Below are 22229 nucleotides of genomic sequence, written 5' to 3' on the forward strand. Positions count from 1 at the left end.
AGCTGAGTTTGTGTTTTTTTTTTTTGCTACTTTTTATAGTGTCTGGCTTAAGAGTTTCATTTTTGAGCTTAGAATTGTTGATTCAATTTTCTAGGTCATTGAGAATTTTCTACAATAATTTAGTTGTTGTCTTCATGGCTAAGAACAACAAAAGTGGAAGTCAAAGCAAGCATATCGACATTAAGTACTTAACTATTAGAGAAAAAGTAAAAGAAAAGAAAGTGATCACTAAGCATATTAACATTGAGTTAATGATCATCGATCCTTTAACTAAGGGCATGCCACCAGTAAAATTTAAGGATCATGTAGAGAAAATGAGATTTGATTCTATATTGATTGTATACATATAGACGAATAATGATACTCATAAATTTTGATGTTTTCTCATATTCGTGTGTGCATTAATTTATTCATTGGATCAAGAATAAACTTGGGGTTTATTCATTAAGTTTTGTTATCACATTAAGTATAAAACTTGAGAAATTGGTTATGTGTGATACATGAATGATAATACTCGAAACTATTGCTATGATTCATGTAATCATTTCTTAATATAATTCTTAGTTGACTCTTTAAAAGTTTGAACCAAGTGAAAGGGTGTAATAATTTTAAAATATAATCATCATGTTTAATTTTATTGATTGGTTCAAATGTTTTGGATTTAAAAAGGCAGACTATCAATGTAATGATAATAGTTATTAAATGGATTTTTGATGGTAGAATACCTACAAATATAATGAGTTGTAAGTCCCTAAATTACACGCTCAAAAGTTTTTTGATACGTCGATGAGAGCTTGGAAGAACTAACAACTATAGCTATTTAAACTACTCTTCAAATGCAATGGCTATTGGTAATATTTATTCAATTCATTATGCTTTTGGTTTCTAATATGCGTTTTATTTGGTTCAAGAAATGTTAATATATAGTTTTTCTATTACCTACACTATAAATATAATATGTTAGTATATTATTAAAAAATGTATGTATAAACTATAATGACACATAATATTTATTTTTAAATTTCATTCAAAATATCATTAAAATTGAGTGTATTTATATATCAAATAGATTTATAAATATATATATATATATATATATATATTATATTTATAGTAATATTTTCTATGTTATTATATGTAATATTTTTATAAAATTACATATTCGATTTTTTTAAATACATATATACAATTACTCAATTATTGGTTTGTGAGCTAGCCAAAGCTAGGGAATATGATTTTGATTGAAATGAAGTTACATATTCAATTAGTTTTTTTAATTTTAATACATAAATACTTACTCAATTATTGATTTGTGAGCTAGCGAATATGATTTTGATTGAAATGAAGGTACCAAAAGTATATATATGTACAGTACATAAGGTGGGTGGATAGACTTTAAAAGACTCGGCTCATGATTCAAGACAAATTGCTTACCTGTATAATTTTGTATCTTTCCCACATTATCGTCATACCATCAAATGTATGGATATATATTGACTCGGACACATTGATTCAACTAATAAAAATAAGAGTTAAATATATTTTAATTTTTTTAACAATGTCACAATTTTCAATTTTTTTATAAAATATTTATTGACAGTCCTTGTATTTTAATAAAATAACATGGTTTTAATTCTTTATTATGAATTAAAAGCATATTTAATTTTAAAAAAATAGAACTAAAAGCAAGTGTAATGAACAATTCAAAAATGTTTTATTAAATATATCAACTAAAAATAAACATATTTTGGTAAAGACTATAAATAAAAATTATGATATTTTCAGGTTTAAAAATCATGTAAAAATTCTTCTTTTTTTATTCTATTTTATTATTATACTGTTATTCATATTTATTATTATTAATGGTACTACTATCATTAACTGGTTGGATGTTTTGTGAAAATTGGGTATTCTAAAACCAGAATATAATTTTTAAAAAAATAGCACGTAATATATCATCAACTTTTAAGCTCTAAATAATTACGGTGAAATAAAAAATTATAAATTTAACAATATATGTGTATATAAGCACATAACTTTTTTACTTTATAGAAATATTTACGCGTGCATGTGTAAGGTAATTAAAAAGATTTAATTAAATGAACAATAAATTATCATATTATTTATGTATCGTTTATTGATTACTACATTCTGACATAAAAAAAAGTGTTATTATATAAATATAATATATATAATATAAGTATGAATTTATTTGTTAGTTATATATACACATAATTTTAATATTAATTTTAACTGAGATTTAATAATATATTTTATGTATCATATAGCTTGTACTTACATTTTTCAATAATATCAATATATCAATATATATTAAATCTATAGTGTGGTAAATGTATTTTTTTATTTACATTTTTCAATAATATCAATATATCAATATATATTAAATCTATAGTGAGGTAAATGTATTTTTTTATTGATGAATAATATGTTACTGTAAGATTTGTGTCACTACATGATAATTTTTTTAGTAAATATTAAATTTAATTTTTAAAAGATGGTAGAGGTGACCAATAAGTCCCTAAATTTTTTTTTGTGATATTCGAGTCTCTAAATTTTAATTTTATTATGTAAGTTAGTCTTTCCGTTATATTCAATTACAGTTAAATTTTATATTAACACGTATTCTCTCTCCAGTTAACATGCAACAATTACAAACAAGTAGTTGTAGATATGTGATATAGTGAGGTTTAATTTTTAATTTAATTTAAAAATAACTAAAGTGACGTTTGAATGACTTATTTCTTTCCACCAACTCCCATTACCACTAAATTCTTTCCCATTTTTAGCAAATAAATTTTGTGATTTATTAAACATAGCATAATCTCTCATATTTAATTAACACATCATTACTTAAAATCTTTCACAATGACCACTCATTTTTGTGATTTTCAAATTTAATAATATAGGATTTACAATCCTAAACTTGTAATTAGAATAAACAAAGAAATTAAGGATAACCAAGACACAAATTCAACTACAAGAAATTAAGACATCCAACAACAACCTTTCATTTTAATGAGAATACTCATTACCAAAATATTTAAACATGATAAAATATCTATTAGTGATTGAAAAAGTACCAAATCCTTTATAACACATATTAAATGATAGAAGAGAGAACAATAACCAACAGGAAAAAATAATAGGTTTCAATATAATACTTAATTGATTATTCAAGAAATTAACAAAATTAGTGATTAAATATAATAAAAATATTAACTTACATAATAAAGTCAAAATTTAAAAAATTAAATACCACAATTTTGTAGACATCTATCATCTTTCAGAAATCAAATTAACTAATTTTTTTTTTTGAGGGATTAATGTTAAGAAACACAAATTTCTATCCAAGTTTACTTTTTACACGAAAAAACTTCATAATTATTATAAAAAAAAATGAAGAACGAATTAAACTTGAGCACGTATGAACCATTTATTACAGAGTTTTGATATTTTACATTCCCGCATCGATTTTGGTTAGAAGTTCAAAAAATATATATATTCCAAGTCTTTTTTGATATTAATCAATTTGAACCTCAATAATTCAAACTGAACTAGGTTAAAATGTTCTCATAACAACTTAAACATCCTCTCATAGAAACAATTTTTTGGATGGATAACATGCATAGACTTTTTTCCATACACAATATTTAAACTTAATATCTTGTTTGAAGAACTCAATTTAAACTCAATATTTGCTTGGGAAACACAATTAAAATATATAATATTTATACAACAATTTACATATCATTTTTTATGTTCAATTTTTCTCTATCACATTATTTGTTATATCTCATACATTTTCCTCTTAATTGTAAAACTTATTGTACAAATAATTTGTTGAACAAATAGCTTTTCTCATCGTGTAAATACCATTTAAACATGTAACTTGTTCATAAGATCTCATAATAATATTTTATTAATTTCAAAAAAAAATATATAAAACATTAATTATTTAAGGAGAATGAACTTCTCCCTTAATTATCATCACTTAAATCGATAAACAAAGTGTTAATTAATAAATAGATTAAAAAATAAATAAATACAAATATATTAAAATAAACGTTCAATTTAACGTTATTAATGTCTAACGATTAATAACTTTGTTATTTTTTTATCTTAAAAAAAGTAACAATGTAAGCTTTAATACATTAAGTGACCCACAAAAATCAAATCTAATTAGTAAAAGTGATAATAGTGTGTTTCTTAACTTGTCGTCCGAATTTGAAGTTTAAATTTTGATTCAAATATAAAATATCTTATGTTAAAAAGGGTATATATATATATATATTTATAATTTATGATGAAGATTAATCGTTGTTTTTAATGATAAATATTTTGTATTAATATAATAATAATAATAAGTCAGTGGATAAGCATGCACGATTAATTTATTAAACAATCTTTGAAAGCCCTAGCATCCAAATATATATAAGATTACAAGAAAGCATTGGGCTAGAGGTTGAGGTGGAAAATTGGGTCACAAGGAAAGGCTAGGTGAACATAATGGGATCCAAAAGAGTACTCTAGCTAGGGGAGTTCAGAGCAGTGCAACAAATACTTCTTGATGGAGGCAATGGACAAGGCAGGAGCAGGATACATGCGTATATATGGAGGATACTATTGTTTTGTTGTGATGATTAAATGGGCACACATGTGAATGGGTACGTGATTTGTCCTTGTGGAATGGTGACAATACTGCAAGCAACAACAAGTAACAGTTCTAAATACAAAATACATACATATCATATGAACTAGATCCCTGTCATTATGTGTGCATGTACACACATCTCTATATGTGTAATTCAATTCATACTAGATGCATTTGTCACGAGTTTTTATCTAACGTTTTTGGGAACAGTTAATTGTCATTGCATTATATATAAATTTAAGTTTATTATCATTATTGACAGATAAGTTTCAATTATTAGGTTCATGTAATTGGAAAAAACATTAGTTGACACTTTTAAATAACTCGAGAAATTAATCCTTAGTTCTACACCAAGAATACCTTAGGAGAGATCAAGTTAGTTTAATTAATATCATACTGAAATTTTGCTAGCCTATCCCAACTTTTGGTATATATATCGTGGACTGACTTATGGGCCACTCATATTTTAAAATATAACAAGTTAATTAATAAATATGATTAATCACTATAAACTTTATATAACAAGATAATGAATATTATCATTTTACTAAATAGAAAAAGGTACATTATAAAAAATAAAATAAAATAAGCTCAAATTTCTCATGCAATGGACTGATTAAACCAATTATATAGCTAGACCAATCTATTTGTAGGGCCAATTTTGAAACCTCTATTTATAAAGCGTCCATATCTTAATATAAATATTATATTCTAATTATATTTTTGGACCATGAGATTACTGATTTAAATTTTGAATTCTAAAAAATTAAATATAATTTTAATTTTAAAAATTTTGTGATGTTTAATTTTTAAACTTCAGTATCAAAATATAAATTTAAACTATATATATATGAATCATTCCTTACATGATTCAAGTTCACTTGGTGATGGAGCAAGCCATGTTGGTGTGGCGTGTTAATTAACTCTTTCACAAGTGTACTAATTTGTTTTTTTTTTTTTTTATAAGCAAAGTGTACTAATTCGTTTAATAGTATTCAAAAGTTAATAAAATATTTTTATTTTCAAGGACTCGTGTAATACTTGATGATACAATTAATTACAAATTATACATAAAATGAACATTTTAATGTAACCAATTAATATATTGAGTTTTCATTACAAATATAATAAATAAAGTTTAAAAAAATATTTTTTTTTATCATATTCTCATTTACATAACATGCAATAGAATGAAATATTAGAAATATAGTACATTACAATAAAATTTGTTATTAATGACAATTATTTAATGGCAATAATTTAATTACCGTCATATATAAAAATATTAATGACTAATATATAATAGTTACTAAAAATGTATTTATATTACACTAAAGTTTACTATTAGCGATAATTATTTATTAAAAAGAACTTACGTCCCACATCGATTACAGATAAGATAATTAAATAGTATATATCACCTTACAGATTTATTTTACAGGGTTGACTCCTAATTCATTATTCAAAATTGGTATCAAATCACTCATTGTTACTAAGTTCAATAGTGCTATAAAACAATTAGAGAACAACTTTCACCTTATAAATCTCACATCTCTTAAGAGACAAAACAATTAAAAAAATAAATTAAAAAATATATAACTAAAAGATAACTTTCATCTTACAAATCCCACATCGAGCAGAGATAAAAAAATATATAAGTTATGAGTTTAGAAAAGGAAATTATAAGAATAAATTATTTAAAGTAAAGGACACAACTTTTAATAACCTTTAAAATGGCTACTAGAATTGCCATTAAAAAAATAAATTTTTTTCGATAATTTAGTAGATCTTTACCGATATTTTATATAAATGTCGGTAATAGTATTAGCGACACTGGATACACCAGCCATTATTTAAATGCTGATAAAAAAAATAATGACAAATTATATGGCCGTTAAATAATAAATTAATTGCAAAAAAAAAAACTATTTTTAGTGTAGTGGTACAACACTCTTTTCATAAATAAGTTATATGCTATTTTTCAACTTCAAAATTATCATTAGTTTATAAATACTCTCTTAATTCTAATCCTTTAGATAAAAAAAATCTCAAATCTTTTTTTTAAATGTCAATTCTTGCCCATTTAACAAAACTATTTGATATAATTCATTAAGTGATTTAAACTTTAAAGATGACTAGCAAACCATACTAGGTAGTCCCTAAAATAAGGTTCACTAGGAGTTTTCTTTCATACTAATGGTTAAGAAAATATTTCCAATTATTATCAAAACCATAAATCATGTTATGAACGATCAAGTATTAAGCATATAAATAAAAATATTAATATTGAAGTATGTAGAAAAATATATTTATTAAATATATGTACAAGGATAATAAATTTAATTAGGATGTGATTTTTTTACGGATTAAAAACTCATTTCCACAAATATAAGCTTAGGAATGACATATTCTCATATGAAAAGTTATATTTTAATTCATTCATTAAACTCTTTTTTATTTTAATTTTTTTAATTATTTTAAAATTTAAAATCATTTCTAAAAATGTTAAAATCGTACCAAATACATTTATAAATATTTTCAGAAATAACATTCCAAATAATATGTGGTATCATATTTTTGAAACAAACACCTTCTTTTATTTAATACCAACAATAAAAAGCTTAATTCCTCATTCCATGCATAGCATCCAAAATACAAGGAAAATGAAGAAGAATGAAGCTAGAGAATGGAGAAAATCCTCTCCCAACCAATTAAATAGTTTATTTTTTTTATTCATAATAGAATGATATGAAGAATGACTATATTTGTTAAAAATTATTTTTACTTTTAAAAATTTAACAAACTTAGAGCTTGATATTATATATAATTATTGTTGAACGATCTAATAATTATTATAATAAAATTTATTATTATTAATAATTATTTAATAATAATAAAAATATTAATGACTAATATATAATGGTTACTAAAAGTGTATTGCATCACACCAAAATTTATTATTAGTGATAATTATTTATTGAGAAAAACTTTAATCTCGGATCGATTAGAGATAAGATAATTAAAGAGTATATAAGTTGATGATAACTCACACCTTATAAGTTTGTTTTGTAAGATAGAGTTGGACTATAAATTACTATTCTAAGTTGGTATCAGATTACTCACCATTATCAAACTCAATAGTCTTAAACTTGAAGGGTGTATTGGAAAAAATTTAAATCCTACACCAACTATTAATGAATAATTAATTAGGAGACAAGATAATTATAAATATAAGAAAATTAAAGAATATATAAATAGATGACAACTATCATCTTACAAGTCTTATATCGATTAAAGATAAAATAATTAAAGAGTATTTATATTCATAATGTCACAAAAATTTATATAATTTTCTCGAACATTATTAAAGTATTTACTAATAGAATAATTGTCGATAAATATTTTAATAATATTATATACAATGTCTAATGACTAATGTAAAAATACTGATAAAAAAATTTTCAACAATTTTTATTATTACTAAAAATTTATTTTGTTATAATGAATATTGTGGAAGTCCCTAAATATATGACAAGCAAACTGCTTTTAAAAATAACAATATGATATTTCAATGAAAATACGAAGATTGTGATTAAATTAAATATATTTATTTGTCAAAAATCGAAGAGTATGATATAAATTTCACTTTCACGAGGGAAAGGAAAAAGAAAGAGGGTTTGAATGTCTGATATGAAAAGAGGCTCGTGTGGAGAGAGAAGGAAAAAGAGGACAAAGTTTCATTGCTGGTGATAGAAGAGAGATCGCGCGGGAGGAGAACCTAAAAAAATTCCCCGTGAGGAGTGTTTGGATGCATTCCAAATTCAGAACTAACACATCCTTTCATTTGTTGCTTCTCCTTCACTTCTTTCGATGCTCAACTTTCAGTCACGAGCTCATCATTCCTCTTCTCAACTTATGTTACATATTCCAATTTTCTCACCTAAATAAATTAAAAACATATATAAAGTCAATCAAAATAAATCCTATAAAGTATAAAATAAACTAATTTCACTTCAATACACAGGTAAAATGAAATTAAGGTGACTGAAGTTGAATATTATCGGGGTTGGTCTTCTTAGTTGACTCATGAGTCAAAATTATATGATTCGTGTATCAAATTCAAATTGCATTAAATATTTTAAGAGAGAATTTATTATTGATAATAATTTTATTCAACTTGAATAAATTTGTTTAGATACATGTAATGTAAAATAAAAATATAATTCATAACTCCGTAGCGTCTTTAACTTGCATTCATGTCGATATATAAATTTTCTGATCAAGCTATAGAAAAAATTTTTTTGCAAGCAACAAAATTCACTTCAGGATCTTTACTTTTTGAAAGGAATTAATTTTTGGCTATTATGGTGAGATATCCTTAATGTAAGCTTAAAAAATAGAAATTCTTTAAAAATAGGCTAATTATATAGGAAATGTTTAAAATATATATTATTTAGCAAAAGGGTATTTGCGTAAGTTCAGTGAGAATGTATGGTATTTCTTTGTGAAACTGAGACAATCATGTGAGATTCCAAGCAGAACGTCATATAGATTTGAGAGCCCACATCCTCTTTTAAAATGACCGTAGAGCTCATAGCAAAAGTAAATTAAGCATCACAGAAAAGAGAAAGCTAGCAAGGACAGAACGATCACTTAAGAGAGCACAAAATGGTTTCTAGAGAGCAAAAGAGAGCATCACTGCATGAGAAGCTGCAACTTCTTCGTTCTATTACGAACTCTCATGCCGTAATTTCCTGCTTATTTTCTTACAACTTTCGTTTCATTTCATTTTCTCTATGCCATTTCCAACTCATTAGCATTGTTATATATCCTTCCACTTCCTACTTTTATTCCTTTTTGGTTAGTTGAAATATTTATATATAACATGGATTTTTCTGTTATATACCTTAGTTATCTTAAATCTTTCACACCCCAGTTCATGCTATGATTGCTCTCTCTTAAGTTTAAATTTTTTTACATTGATAACTAATAAAAAAATTTATTATTGATATGATATGACTTTTAAGATAATTATTACAAAAAAGAACAAGTTATTACTTTCATGTAAGATGATTTGAGATTAAATTCATTTGTAAAATACAAAACTTTTTTTCCCTTTTTCTTTTTAAATATTAATTGTCCCTGATTTAACACATGAATTAATCTTATTAATAACCTACACATATTCCTATATACTTTACATGGTGCTTTGTTCGACATAGCAAATTATCTAATAGTCTTGTTCTTTTACTGGGATGGTGGCAGCTAAACAAAACCTCGATCATAATAGATGCATCAAAGTATATCCAAGAGTTAAAGCAAAAAGTAGAAAGACTGAATCAAGACGTAGGCAATGCACAAACTTCAAGTGACCAAAATACTTTGCCTATGGTATACTTTCTTAATTACTAAAATTTAACATCTTAATTCCTCCCAATATATCCTGCAATTGCAGTTGATTATATATATAAAAGCCAATTTCCAAGGTCTTTGTTAATCTATAAATAAAAGTTTATTGGAATTGCATTTTGTGGATGGACATAAACAGGTTACAGTAGAAAGCTTAGAGAAAGGATTTCTTATAAATGTATTTTCAGCAAAGAGCTGCCCTGGTCTGCTTGTTTCCATATTGGAGTCATTTGAAGAGATGGGTCTTAATGTGCTCGAAGCTAGAGTTACTTGCACAGACACCTTTCGATTTCATGCTGTTGGAGGAAAAGTAAGACGGAATATTATCATAAGCATAAATTTATATACAATATAAATGCTCTCTAGCCAGTTCAATATATCATTAATTCAGTGTCTCTCTTTTCCTTCTCATTACTCTATTTTTGTAGGTCACATGCTTTGTCCTTGTGTATATATAAAACATTCCTCTTCTATCTGTTTCCCTCTCTCTCATCCTTTTGAAGAAAAGGCAAGAGGGGCCATGTTGCTATGCATTAATGAAATGTTAGCATAGTATATTTTAGATTATAATCCTATATAGAAACTTTCATTTCGTTAATTAATTGACTAATAATTAATACTAGGTTAATTTTGAAGTAAATCAAATAGTTTTAGACTTTTAGGTTTATGTTACCTCGCTCCATTTTTATGCATATAAGAATGACGAAATAATTAATATGGTAACTTTAAATTGCAGAATGAAGAACAAAATGAGAGCATTGATGCACAAGCTGTGAAACAGGCAATGGGACTAGCAATAAAGAACTGGAGCGAAAATGCTGACCAAAAGTAAATCAGTTACAAAACATATGTCAGCTGTTATATCTATATATGTTATTTATATATCTTATGTGTCCATTTTTTTAATTAGTGTAGTTTAAGTATTTTCTTTCATCAAGTCTAATTGATAGTTTTGTTGATAAATGAATTGAGCTTCTATGATGTTGATCAAATTTTCACGTCTATTAGACAATATGGTGAGCTCTTAAAGAAATATTTAATTTTTCACATTTTGATATATGATTATATAAGTTTCTTATTTCAAATGGTGCACCTGTACATTTTTTTTTCTTTCTGTGAAACAAACTTAAATTTCAGGCATAGAGTACGATTGAACATATATGATCCAGTGATACAAATAAAACGTGAAACGGCACCGTACAGACACAATAAGGAGAATTATGTCCCCCACTATCGAGGGATAAAATGAAGTACTACAAAACTAAGAGAGAAGTAACCAGGTGGTCAAGGGCACACCCAAAGTTGACACTTGTATATACGTACCACAGTAAATAGAGCAAATAATGGTTCTAAACAATATTTTAAGTACAAATAATTAAACACACACGTTGCCTCAGGACATTTAAGTGGTGCATTTTCTTCCTTAGAAAGTTTTCTACATATATCAGGAATAAGAAAATTGGTGTAAACATTGATGATAAACAAGTAAACATGTAAATTTCGACGTAGAAATGTATATTTTTAGTTGTGCAGAAAATCGTTAATGGTTATCTAGTGGTCTAAGATCATCATGTTGAAATTAGTCACGACCAGATACATGCATGATGATCTCAAAGTACTCATACTGCATAATGATTTCATGTTAAGAGAAATGTTATGAATAAACTAGCACACTTTTTTAACATACTTTACTTTTTATTATAAGAAGAATTTTATTAAAATTATCTTTTTTATTTTATAATAAATTTTGTTTTAATTAAGTTTTTTTTAAATTAAAATTTACAAATTATAAAATTAACTTTATTATTAACTCTCTTGAAAAAAAAGACTTTATTATTAACAAGAAATGATGTTATAAAACAATAATCTAAAAAATTAATAGAGTATATTATTAGAGACACAAATAGAAAAAAAAAAAATCATATTGAAAAATTAAAATGATATTTATTTTTTAATTTATTCTTTTCTTACAAAATATTTATTATGAAACGAAAAAAGTATGAATTTCATCATTATGTAATAAGTCTTTATCTTAATTTGTAATTTTTATACTAAATTTCAGTCAAAATTCAATGTTTTAAGTTCAAAACTTGTTCCCTATTATTATAAATAAAAAAGAAACCCTTATTTCCTATCATTTTACTATTTCTTACTGATAAATCTCTTTTTTAGTCAATGATAATAAAAAATATGTATGTTAACTGATTTTCTCTGTATTGAGATAACAAAGAAAGCGCAATGCCTGGGACTTTTAGGTCTTGAATATAATTATTAACTTTCATAAAAAGATAAACTAAGATTTAAGGTAGATCTTCATACCACCCAAACCAATGCAAAAGGATATTTTGCTTTTCTTTATTCGTTTTATTTATTTATTTTGAAGGAGGAAAATTTAAATTAAATTCATTTATGTTTGTTTCACTCTTTTACTACAATAAAATTTAATAAATAATACTCCTTTTATTTTCTTTACAATGCCTAATTAAAAAAGTTGAGTAAATTTAATTAATAATATCAATTTATTCTAAATTTATATTTTTTTTCAACACTACCCTACTATATTAATTAATAAGATTATTACTCTACCAAGTATTTAGTAAATTAGGGTATAAATAACTTTAATTAAGAACATTTCTTAAAAAAATTATTTAATGCAAAATGCATTTTAGGCTAATTTTTTTTATAAAAACGACCAAGTTATACATACTTTTGAGTCTTATAAAGAAGATTATGGAGTATTTGCAACGCTTTAATTTATCTTAAGTTAGTCCTAATATTTAATATAAAAACCCAGAGTTAAACTGAAAGCAAAATACTCTAAAAGCATAAATTGTGAAAGGTAAAAAATGAATCCCTCAAAATCTCTAACAAAGTGAAAATATATGATACCACACACGTGTGTACATGTACATTGCCGTTTTTAATTTTTATTATATCCATTAATTATAATATTTAAGTTAAATATTTTAAAAAATAAATTTACTACTTATGATGTGTATATATTTATGTGTGTTTTAATCATGTAAAAAAAATATAAATAAATTTTTTGAGTGAATTCAAAATATTTTCATGTCAAAGAGTTAGATATTTGAGCCTCAAGCCTCAATACACTAAATATATTTAAGGAAGTCACCTTTTATAATAAATATTCTTTTTATATACAACATCTTGATTAAACCTCTCACTATATGCATAAGTAATATAAATATTTGTGCACCATGTTGGTTACATAGAAAAAGTTTTGTCCAAATGAGTTTAATTAGATATAAATTATCAAAGTAATCTTCAAATAAATGTAAAGTTACAAACTTATCTTTAAACTACTAGAATTCAGTTTATTATCAGAGTTATGATAATATGATAATATGTATAAAATCATATATTTGAATTTTATTAATGTCATTGTAAAAAAAAATCATCTTTAAATTGAATTTATATATGTTAAATAATAAATTGAGTGACAAAGAAATAACAGAGGAACGTTGCTTATTTAATTAATAAATTATCAACTGTTAATAAATAAATAATTTACAACTTTTAAATTATTTGCTCAAATAAGTAATGAATTTTTATTCACAAGCATTCTATTAGACTATTAACCAACATATTTTAACTAATGTATTGTATATAATAAATATTTATATTTGTATAATTAATTAAATAAATATTTAAAAAATATGATTTGAAATATAAATTATATTTTAATTATATTATATAAATTTAAATTATAATACTTAATCATTAATATTTTAAATTAAAATAGATAAATAATTACAAATATATACTAATAATTATAAATAAAAAATATTTAAAAAAATTGTGTGAGATAGTTGAAAAATATATTTTTACTAATTACATGCAAGAGTACTGTATAAAATACGTACATCTTAAAAATAGTAAATGAAGAGTATTAGAAATATATAATTGAAAGAATAAAAAGAGTGCCTGAATGAAGATATATATATATATATATATATAATTTATCTATATATTATTCAGAAAATTAAAAAAGGGTAGGCCCTGATCACATGCAATGTTACAGGGTGCGATCATGTCAATGCAGCATTTTAGTGCAGGAATGAGAGGTCCATTAGTACTGACCGTAGTGTCAGTGAGAATTTGTTCACTAAATGGTAAATCCAGCAACAAAGTTCCTGACAAATATCCATGTCCTCCCTTCGTAGATTGATTTGTGTCCTTCAAATCTGACACCCAAAATGTTAGGTTTTATCCTAGAAAATCATTTTTACAATCTAGTCTAATAATGTTTTCTTAACGGAAAAAAAAGAAGAAGAAACAATTTCACACTACAAGCAAATTTTAATGGAAACATATCTTATAGTGACACAATATGTATTATTAAAAATTATTTTTATCTATATAATAAATATAATATATGTTACTATATATTTAAAAGACATGAGTATAAGTTACAGTGACACATGAAATATATTATTAAATGTTATTCAAAATTAACACTAAAATTATGAGTAACTATATGTCAAATAAACATATACCTACATATATTATACTTATAGTGACATTTTTTATATATTATTATATGTAACATTTATTTTAGTGTCATTACAAACTTTATAGGTTACATATCACCCGATTATGTTTATTATTGCATTATCCCATTGTATGCAAGCTAGCTTGAGCTTGCCTCACAATCTAGTTTATTAACGCCGGAAGATTTTAATACAAGAGAGATAACAAACTTTATATATATATATATATATATATATATATATATATATATATATATATATATATATATATATTGTGAGAAATTTGATTACGTTGGAATCATGAAAATAAAAGTTGAAATATATATTATTTATTATTAAAATTACATTAACATCAATATTAATAAATAATAAAATTAAATAACAATGATTGAAATAATATACTAAAAAAAGTTTAGAGAAAATTGATTTGAAACACGGTAGACACTATCTTTAAAAAGAAATTGTCTCTATTGTACTTAAAGATTAATTTTGTACTGTACTCTTGTCCCAAAATACTACAAGTAGTTAGATAAGTCATGTGCAGTGAAGGATTTTTAAATTAAAAAACACCGCTCTAAAATATATGTAATAATAAAAATAATTTTTAAGAAAGAGAGATGAATGAAATGTTGTATCTTATATATATCTCTATTGATTCATGAAATCAAAATATATAAAGTTCATGCTAGCGCAACGTTATAAATGAGGAACAACCTCATTTTACACAAAACCATATTGCAACTAGGTTTAAAAAATAACTAATAATAATATAAAATAAATTTTGGAATCTTAAATAATAACTAAATCAATAGAATTTAATTTTTAAAACTGACAATAAAAATTAATTTAAAATATTAAAATATTAAAACATAAATTAAATAGATTCCATTTAATTAAATTTTAGATTATAATAACATTCTCCAACAGATTCGTGTTCATTTAAATGGATGAGAGATTGTTAAAATAAATAAAACTCATTTTTAATGATTTTTATGTTTCAAACCTAAAAGAAAAAACGCATTTGAGAGAAATCTTAATTAGGTCCTGAAAATTAACTGAAGTGTTAGAGTTATTATATACTAAAGCAAAATGTCTATTTGTAATAAAAAATAAAAATTGTTATAATACTCTTATTGTTATATTTATTATGTACGTAAAATATACACTAGTATGATGTGGTATAAGATTGGTAGAGTTATGTTTCTTAAACGGATAGTCAAGTGACCACTAGGGTTAGCTTAGTGGTTGGGTGGGGAGGGGTTGGAGTAGTTAGAAGCATGAAGACCTAGGTTCAATCCTCATTGTGATCATCTTTGTAATTTTTCTTCTCTTAAAAAAAAAAAAGAAAACAGATAATCAAATATTCAATCTATATCCATTTGTATATGAAAATTATATATTTTGAGAGATCATTCAATTAAATTAATAAAACATTTTTTAAAGATTGAAATTAAATTAAATTATATTTATAAAGTTTAAAATCATAATTAAATTAAATCGATTACATTTATCATAGATAGATTACAATGTATTTTTTTTAATTGACGCAGACTACAACGTTTTGTGTTACCTTTTACCAAAATGTGTTATATTTTTATATTAATGTTAATGTCTTTGTAAATAATTTATAGGGTAAAAGTTATTTTTACTTCCTATATTTTGAATTTATTTTTGGTTTTTTAATTTTTTTATTAAATTAATTTCTCTAAAAATAAAACATACTGAAATTAGTCTTTATTTATACTTTAAAGAGACTAACTTAGTACGAGTATTTTAGTAAACAAGGATTAACTTCAACATGTTTTGCTTTCAAAGAGACTAATTTAACACAAAATTATTTTGGACAATTGAAAACGATTGTGTTTTTAAGGAATTAAATTTAACTTGCATCCTAATTTATATATAGTGAATTTTATTCATATATATTAATAAGATTGAGGTACTTCCTATCTTTATATTTTATTTAATAAAAATATCTAAAAATTATTAATATTTGATATATCAATTAATATTATATTTGATTTTTAAACTTAAAAGTTTTAAATTTAAGTTTTATATTTATAAAAGTAATTAATTTTTAATACTTTTTATTGTTTACAAATTTAAGGATAAAATTTTCTAAGAATGTGTATATCAAATGAAACAATCTTCTTTATTATATAACATGGAAGTTTCACTTCCTCTTAAATTAGGCGACAATAGTATTAATAAAAAAATATAGAAAAGTAAAAATAAATTTAGAAGACTTAAATATGTTTTTTATTTTCACTAATTTTTTAGTTCATTTGATTTGAGAAAATATTGTTTTAATCCTTATTAATAAAAAAATATAGAAAAGTAAAAATTAATTTAGAAGATTTAAATATATTTTTACTCTCTCAAATTTAAAATTAATTTTTTTAATCTATTTGATTTGAGAAAATATTGTTTTAATTCGGCCCTCTAGTCAATTGTTATTAATATTTTGTCAAATAAAAATTAACTTATTATTAAATTTGTGACACAAAATTTACTTTGTCAAATAAAACTTATCTATCATTATTAGTTATGTTACTTATAGTTGTAACTCAATGAGACAAAAATAATATTTTTTAAAAACAAATTTAAAAAAAAATTAGCTTTAAATTTGAAAAAAAAAAATATCCAAAATTTAAAATATTAAATATATTTAAGCTAATTAAAAACAAGTATTTTCACATGTACAAGGCCTCAGAGAAATCATTGCTCTCGATTTTAAAGTAAAAGTGTATATAGAGAATATTTAATCCCATGTTAAGCACTTGAACCATCAAAATAATTATGTATGGTTGAATTGTACATGTAGACAATGTTTAATTAATTATCATCATGTAGTTAAGTCTACTGAAATAGACCATAACATTCTATTCAAGAATAAAGACTAGACTAGATCACTTGTTTGTCTTTGATGGGCTCCCTATCGGTTGGGCCAGGTAGACAGATAATGTCAACAATAACGTTCTCAATGAACCGTTTTATGATAGGAATTATTATGCTTTTAGTGCTTGGGCTGTAATTGCATCATCATAAAAGAATTATACTGCTATAAACTTAAATTATTAATGTAAATTTTATGAGTTTAAATTAACATTAAAATTTTGTTGGTATAAAAACTGAAATATATCACTATTAATATAGAAATCTATAATATTTTATAATAGTAGTGTAACTTCCTTAGATAAAGAGTATGTTATTAGAAATAATACTAATTTAACAATTTTTATACATCAGTGAATATAATAATATTTTTTATATGTAAAATGCATTTAATTGATATAACAACAACAACATAAGATTTCTAACATACAAATTAGGAGGGACAAATGAATTTATTTATTTATCATTCATTCTATCTATTTATAATTAAGTCTATCCATTACAATAAAAATAAATAATAAGTTAACTTGAATCCATTCATTTAACTTTATAAGTAATTGGTGATTCTTCCATTATTTTCTCAAAACCTATTGAATTATAATATGAAATGTTTATTTGTTTGAAATTTTTAAAAACTATTTATATATATATATATATATATATATATATATATATATATATATATATGAGAATTTTAAAGGAGTGTACATAAGAATGTAATGACTTATGAAAAAAAATAGAGAAATAAAATATTTTTAAATAAAAATTATTTAATTTTTAAAATATTATTTTTATGAATGGATAAAATATTTATCTATAAATTTTTTTTAATGGATGATTAAGATGAATTTATTTCTTTAAATAAATTGGATGAATTGAATTTTTATATAAATTTTTAATATATTTAAATAGATTAATAAATTATTTATACTCGATATATTGTGATTGACCTTAAAAATGATTAGATCCATCTATTTGTCACCCATGATACAAACACATTAAAAAAGAATCTTATTAACTAGAGGAATTAAAGTATTTTGTGTTATTTTTAGAATTACAATTATTTAAATATTAGGGAGCGTGGAAGTTGGAGAGAAAGTGATTTATTTGGCACCATTGACGAAGGCCCTCGTAACGAGTTGCACAGTAAGATGAGGACTCCTATGCACAAAAGCTTCAAACTTAGGAGAAGACACCATGTGCTCAATGTTTTTAACCAAGAAATTCAACGTTGTCTCTTTCAAATTTTGGTTGGAACAAGTATCTGCAATCTCCAGTGTCTCAAGGGCATTAGTGGTATTTAGCGAACTCAGCAGGTATCGTTCGCAGTGTTTCAGCAAATGTGGGATTACATACTTATCACCTGCTTGCGACAACGCGTAAACGTGCTTCTCTAGTTTTTCCACACCCAAGGTCCCACTGTACAGAAACTCCAGCAGAGACTCTAGCTCTTCGTGGTTCAAATCGGGTATGCTTATGCTGCTCTTTGGTGCAGCCTTGCATTCATCGCACTCTAACATGTTCTTCAATATTTCTGACCTTGCTGCCTGTAACATAGTAACATCTTCCTTTCTTACCTCATTTATTACAATCATACACCTAACTTTTATCTTAAAATAACACATTTTTGTATATATAAGGATAAAATCTAAGGAAAGTGTTCATACCATTCTTCTCTAATTAAAATTGATGTTTTATTTCTTAATATATGTATTGAAACATTTCAATAAATATCAATTGGGTCAATTATTAACCCGAGTAACATAGGATGATTATTTATAAATGTGTTAGACTGATGGCATGTCACTTATTTTGTGATTTGACTTAACTTGTCATCGATCTATTTTATTTTATTTCATTAGTTTTATTTAAATTTTATAAAGAAAAATTAAAAATATATATTAAATTAAATAAGTCTAGCAGAGTTCCAACTTAAAAATTATTGGTCAAATTATTTTTTAGACTTCTTTTTTCAAATTTAGTTTGGTCTAACAGGAAATCGGTCTAACTTGTTCAATCAGGCCATTTTTTTGACACTTTCACTCTTATTATTTTGATACAACTCTAATTCTGATTAAAAAACAACATTTATCATACTGTGTCTAAATTTTATAATAAAAAAATCTGTCCTTAAAAGTTTCATTATTTAGCAGCCAACAAATTATTTGAATGATTATAATTTATAACTTTTAAGAATGTTAAACTATTAAATTGAAATTTACAAAATAATGAGTCTTTTTCCTTATGTTGGTAATAGTTTGTTGGCAAAACAAGAACTTACCAAAACGGATTTATGTGCTGGTATAGGTGGACCGTGTTTGCCTGGACTGACCAATATATCCGTGTGAATCTGTGATTTGAAGGCAGCAACAAAGCTTCTTAGGAAAACCAGGTCTTCTTTTTGTTGATTAAATTGCTCTATCTGCTCTGAACACCATCTTATACAATCATCTAGTGTCTGCGGAGAAAAATATAATCTCATCGTTATTACACAATTGATGAATATTTAAATAAGTCAAAGAGAAAAAAGACGTAGAATTTGATTAGATACAAAATTAGAAATGTTTCTATAATCAACAATTTAAATCATGAAATGAATTAGAGCTTGCCTTACTCGAATTTCGCCGTGAAAGTGGGGAACTGTTTGGATTATTAGCAATTGCTTTTACTTTCTCACTATCAACATTGTTCATCATGTTGATTATGCTCCTTACTCCTTCGTAACAAGCCCCACATATTGTGTTCCTTGGAGGCCTCAAAATCATTGGCATAGTTGTACACACACAGCAATCCATGCTTGATTCTCTTAGTTCCCCTCCTCTGCTTTCTTAACTCACAGAAAGTTTGAAGATGTTTGCTAATTTAAAGAGTTGCCATCTACCTTCATTCTTTATATAATGCATTGCATGGACCCCATCATTAATGATTAATGTCTCGTGTCCAATTAATTTAGCAAATATATATCATTATCCTTTATGGACATACACATTTTTCAATTCAAAAAGAATATATAGTAGGCTGGATGTAACTTGATAACTATATGTAGATGTCCAATCATTTTCTTGTTGTAGATTATTTTATAATAAAGGAGTAGCGGTAAGTGTATTGAGAATAGTTATGTAAAATTAGGAAGTTGCTGGTTTGGTAAGCTATCACTTTGGAGTAGTATTTAGTAAAGTACTTAACATAAGGAATCAAGCAGTTAGGAGGAAGAAGACTTTCCAACCACACAACAGCCATAATGAGCCAAGCAAAGTCCATCCCTCTAACCACCACCTTTGTATTTTTCATTTCCTTGTTGTAGTTCCTGGAAAGGTGTAACCATTATTAAGAATTAGCACAAAAGAATGTATTTTAAGGCCAGCCTGGATAGTTAATAATCCAAGCTGCAATGGACATTTGATGGCATGATTAATTGGCCAATTATGGTCATTAGTTATGCATTTGGTACAACAACAGCACGAGGGATTAATGAAGTGTGTCAACTATAAAATTAGACGAGTAACTCGCCACAACTCATTCTTATGTATGTGATTTCAAAGTTAATTAATCTGAGCCTGTGAATTCAACTTGTGTGGTGCTTTTCGTCCTCGTCCTCGTCGTTTTTTTTTAATTTTTTTTTATTGAGGGACATAAACTCTTATTAATAATCAAAGGGTACTTTCTTTGAATTTATATATAAAAGTGTTTAAAATTTAACCAAAATATAAATAAATTTAAATCAAGTCAACCTTATTGAATATTTTTTTACTTATTTAAGGGCACACTCGTAATCTTCTAGTAGTCTGAGGGTCGAACGAGAGTTTCGGACAGATGCTTCGAAGGGGGAGGGTACCTGCAAAAGGGACTTCGACGTCAAGTCAGAACAAACACGAATCTCGATGGTAATAAATGAACAGTAACATACTTCGTTTTATGTGACTAATTTATACTAGTTATAATGGGCCTTGAGCGTGGTGGGTCTCTTCTGACATTTACCAAATTAGGTACTACGGTGTTAATTGGCTGATTATGCCTTAATCACGTGTTTGTTCTTGTTAATCATGATTGTCGTCTTAATCTTTGTGTTTAGTCGTCCCGGCTGTTGGCCGAGCCGAGGGGTGTAAGACTGAAGTTGTCCTTCTACCGAGCCGAGACGTCATCAGGCCAACTAGTTATGCTGACATAGCCAAGTCTTCGATGTCTTGGGTACAAGGAGCCTTGTAGGTCGATCATCACAGCCGCTGACGTGTCCGTGAGTCGTGGCGAACCAGCTGTGAAAGTCCTTGTATTCTGGTTATCTCGGCGATCGAGATGACCGAGACCAGTGCATTAACAATAGCCTTTGTCTCGACCGTCTCGGTGGCCGAGAGGATATCACGTGCCATATCACGTGGCTAATAGGATCTTCCCAGTACAATTTTTAATCTAAAAATATTTTAATGATAATAAATAAAAGTATTATTATCATGAATGTAGTTAAACATATTTTAAATAATGTAGTATATATTTTATATGAAACTAAATATATTTAATGAACTTACTCAATTTATATAAAATTAATTATTTTTATTTATAGATAAATATAGAGAGAGTACATTAATTATTTTTATTTATATATAAATTCAGCGGAAACAACACCCAAAAGGGTGGAGGCAAAGCCATATTGATGAGGAAATGGGTTATTGGAGTTTGTGATGGAACTTGGAGGTGCCACACTATGGTCTATGGTTTTCACCGGATTGGAATTTCTGTGCTTTGAT

The 22229-nt window shown here is 25.1% G+C and overlaps 2 protein-coding genes across 2 annotated transcripts; one reads left to right on the plus strand and one right to left on the minus strand.

Annotated features, from left to right (window-relative positions):
• The first annotated feature begins 9194 nt into the window (after positions 1-9194).
• On the plus strand, positions 9195-11123 carry LOC109816594 (transcription factor bHLH61). The gene is made up of 4 exons (XM_020381665.2): positions 9195-9418; positions 9938-10063; positions 10221-10391; positions 10818-11123. The coding sequence occupies exons 1-4, from the start codon at positions 9341-9343 to the stop codon at positions 10911-10913; spliced, it is 471 nt and encodes a 156-aa protein (XP_020237254.1). The 5' UTR covers positions 9195-9340; the 3' UTR covers positions 10914-11123.
• Positions 11124-18475: 7352 nt separating this feature from the next.
• On the minus strand, positions 18476-20390 carry LOC109816593 (BTB/POZ domain-containing protein). Its single transcript, XM_020381664.3, has 3 exons — positions 20097-20390; positions 19769-19945; positions 18476-19034 (listed from the first exon to the last, which is right to left on the minus strand). The coding sequence occupies exons 1-3, from the start codon at positions 20280-20282 to the stop codon at positions 18591-18593; spliced, it is 807 nt and encodes a 268-aa protein (XP_020237253.1). The 5' UTR covers positions 20283-20390; the 3' UTR covers positions 18476-18590.
• Positions 20391-22229: the final 1839 nt, after the last annotated feature.

Source organism: Cajanus cajan, chromosome 3 (assembly GCF_000230855.2).
Source record: "Cajanus cajan strain Asha chromosome 3, NIPB_CcT2T_4, whole genome shotgun sequence".
In the NCBI taxonomy this organism is placed as follows: Eukaryota; Viridiplantae; Streptophyta; class Magnoliopsida; order Fabales; family Fabaceae; genus Cajanus; species Cajanus cajan.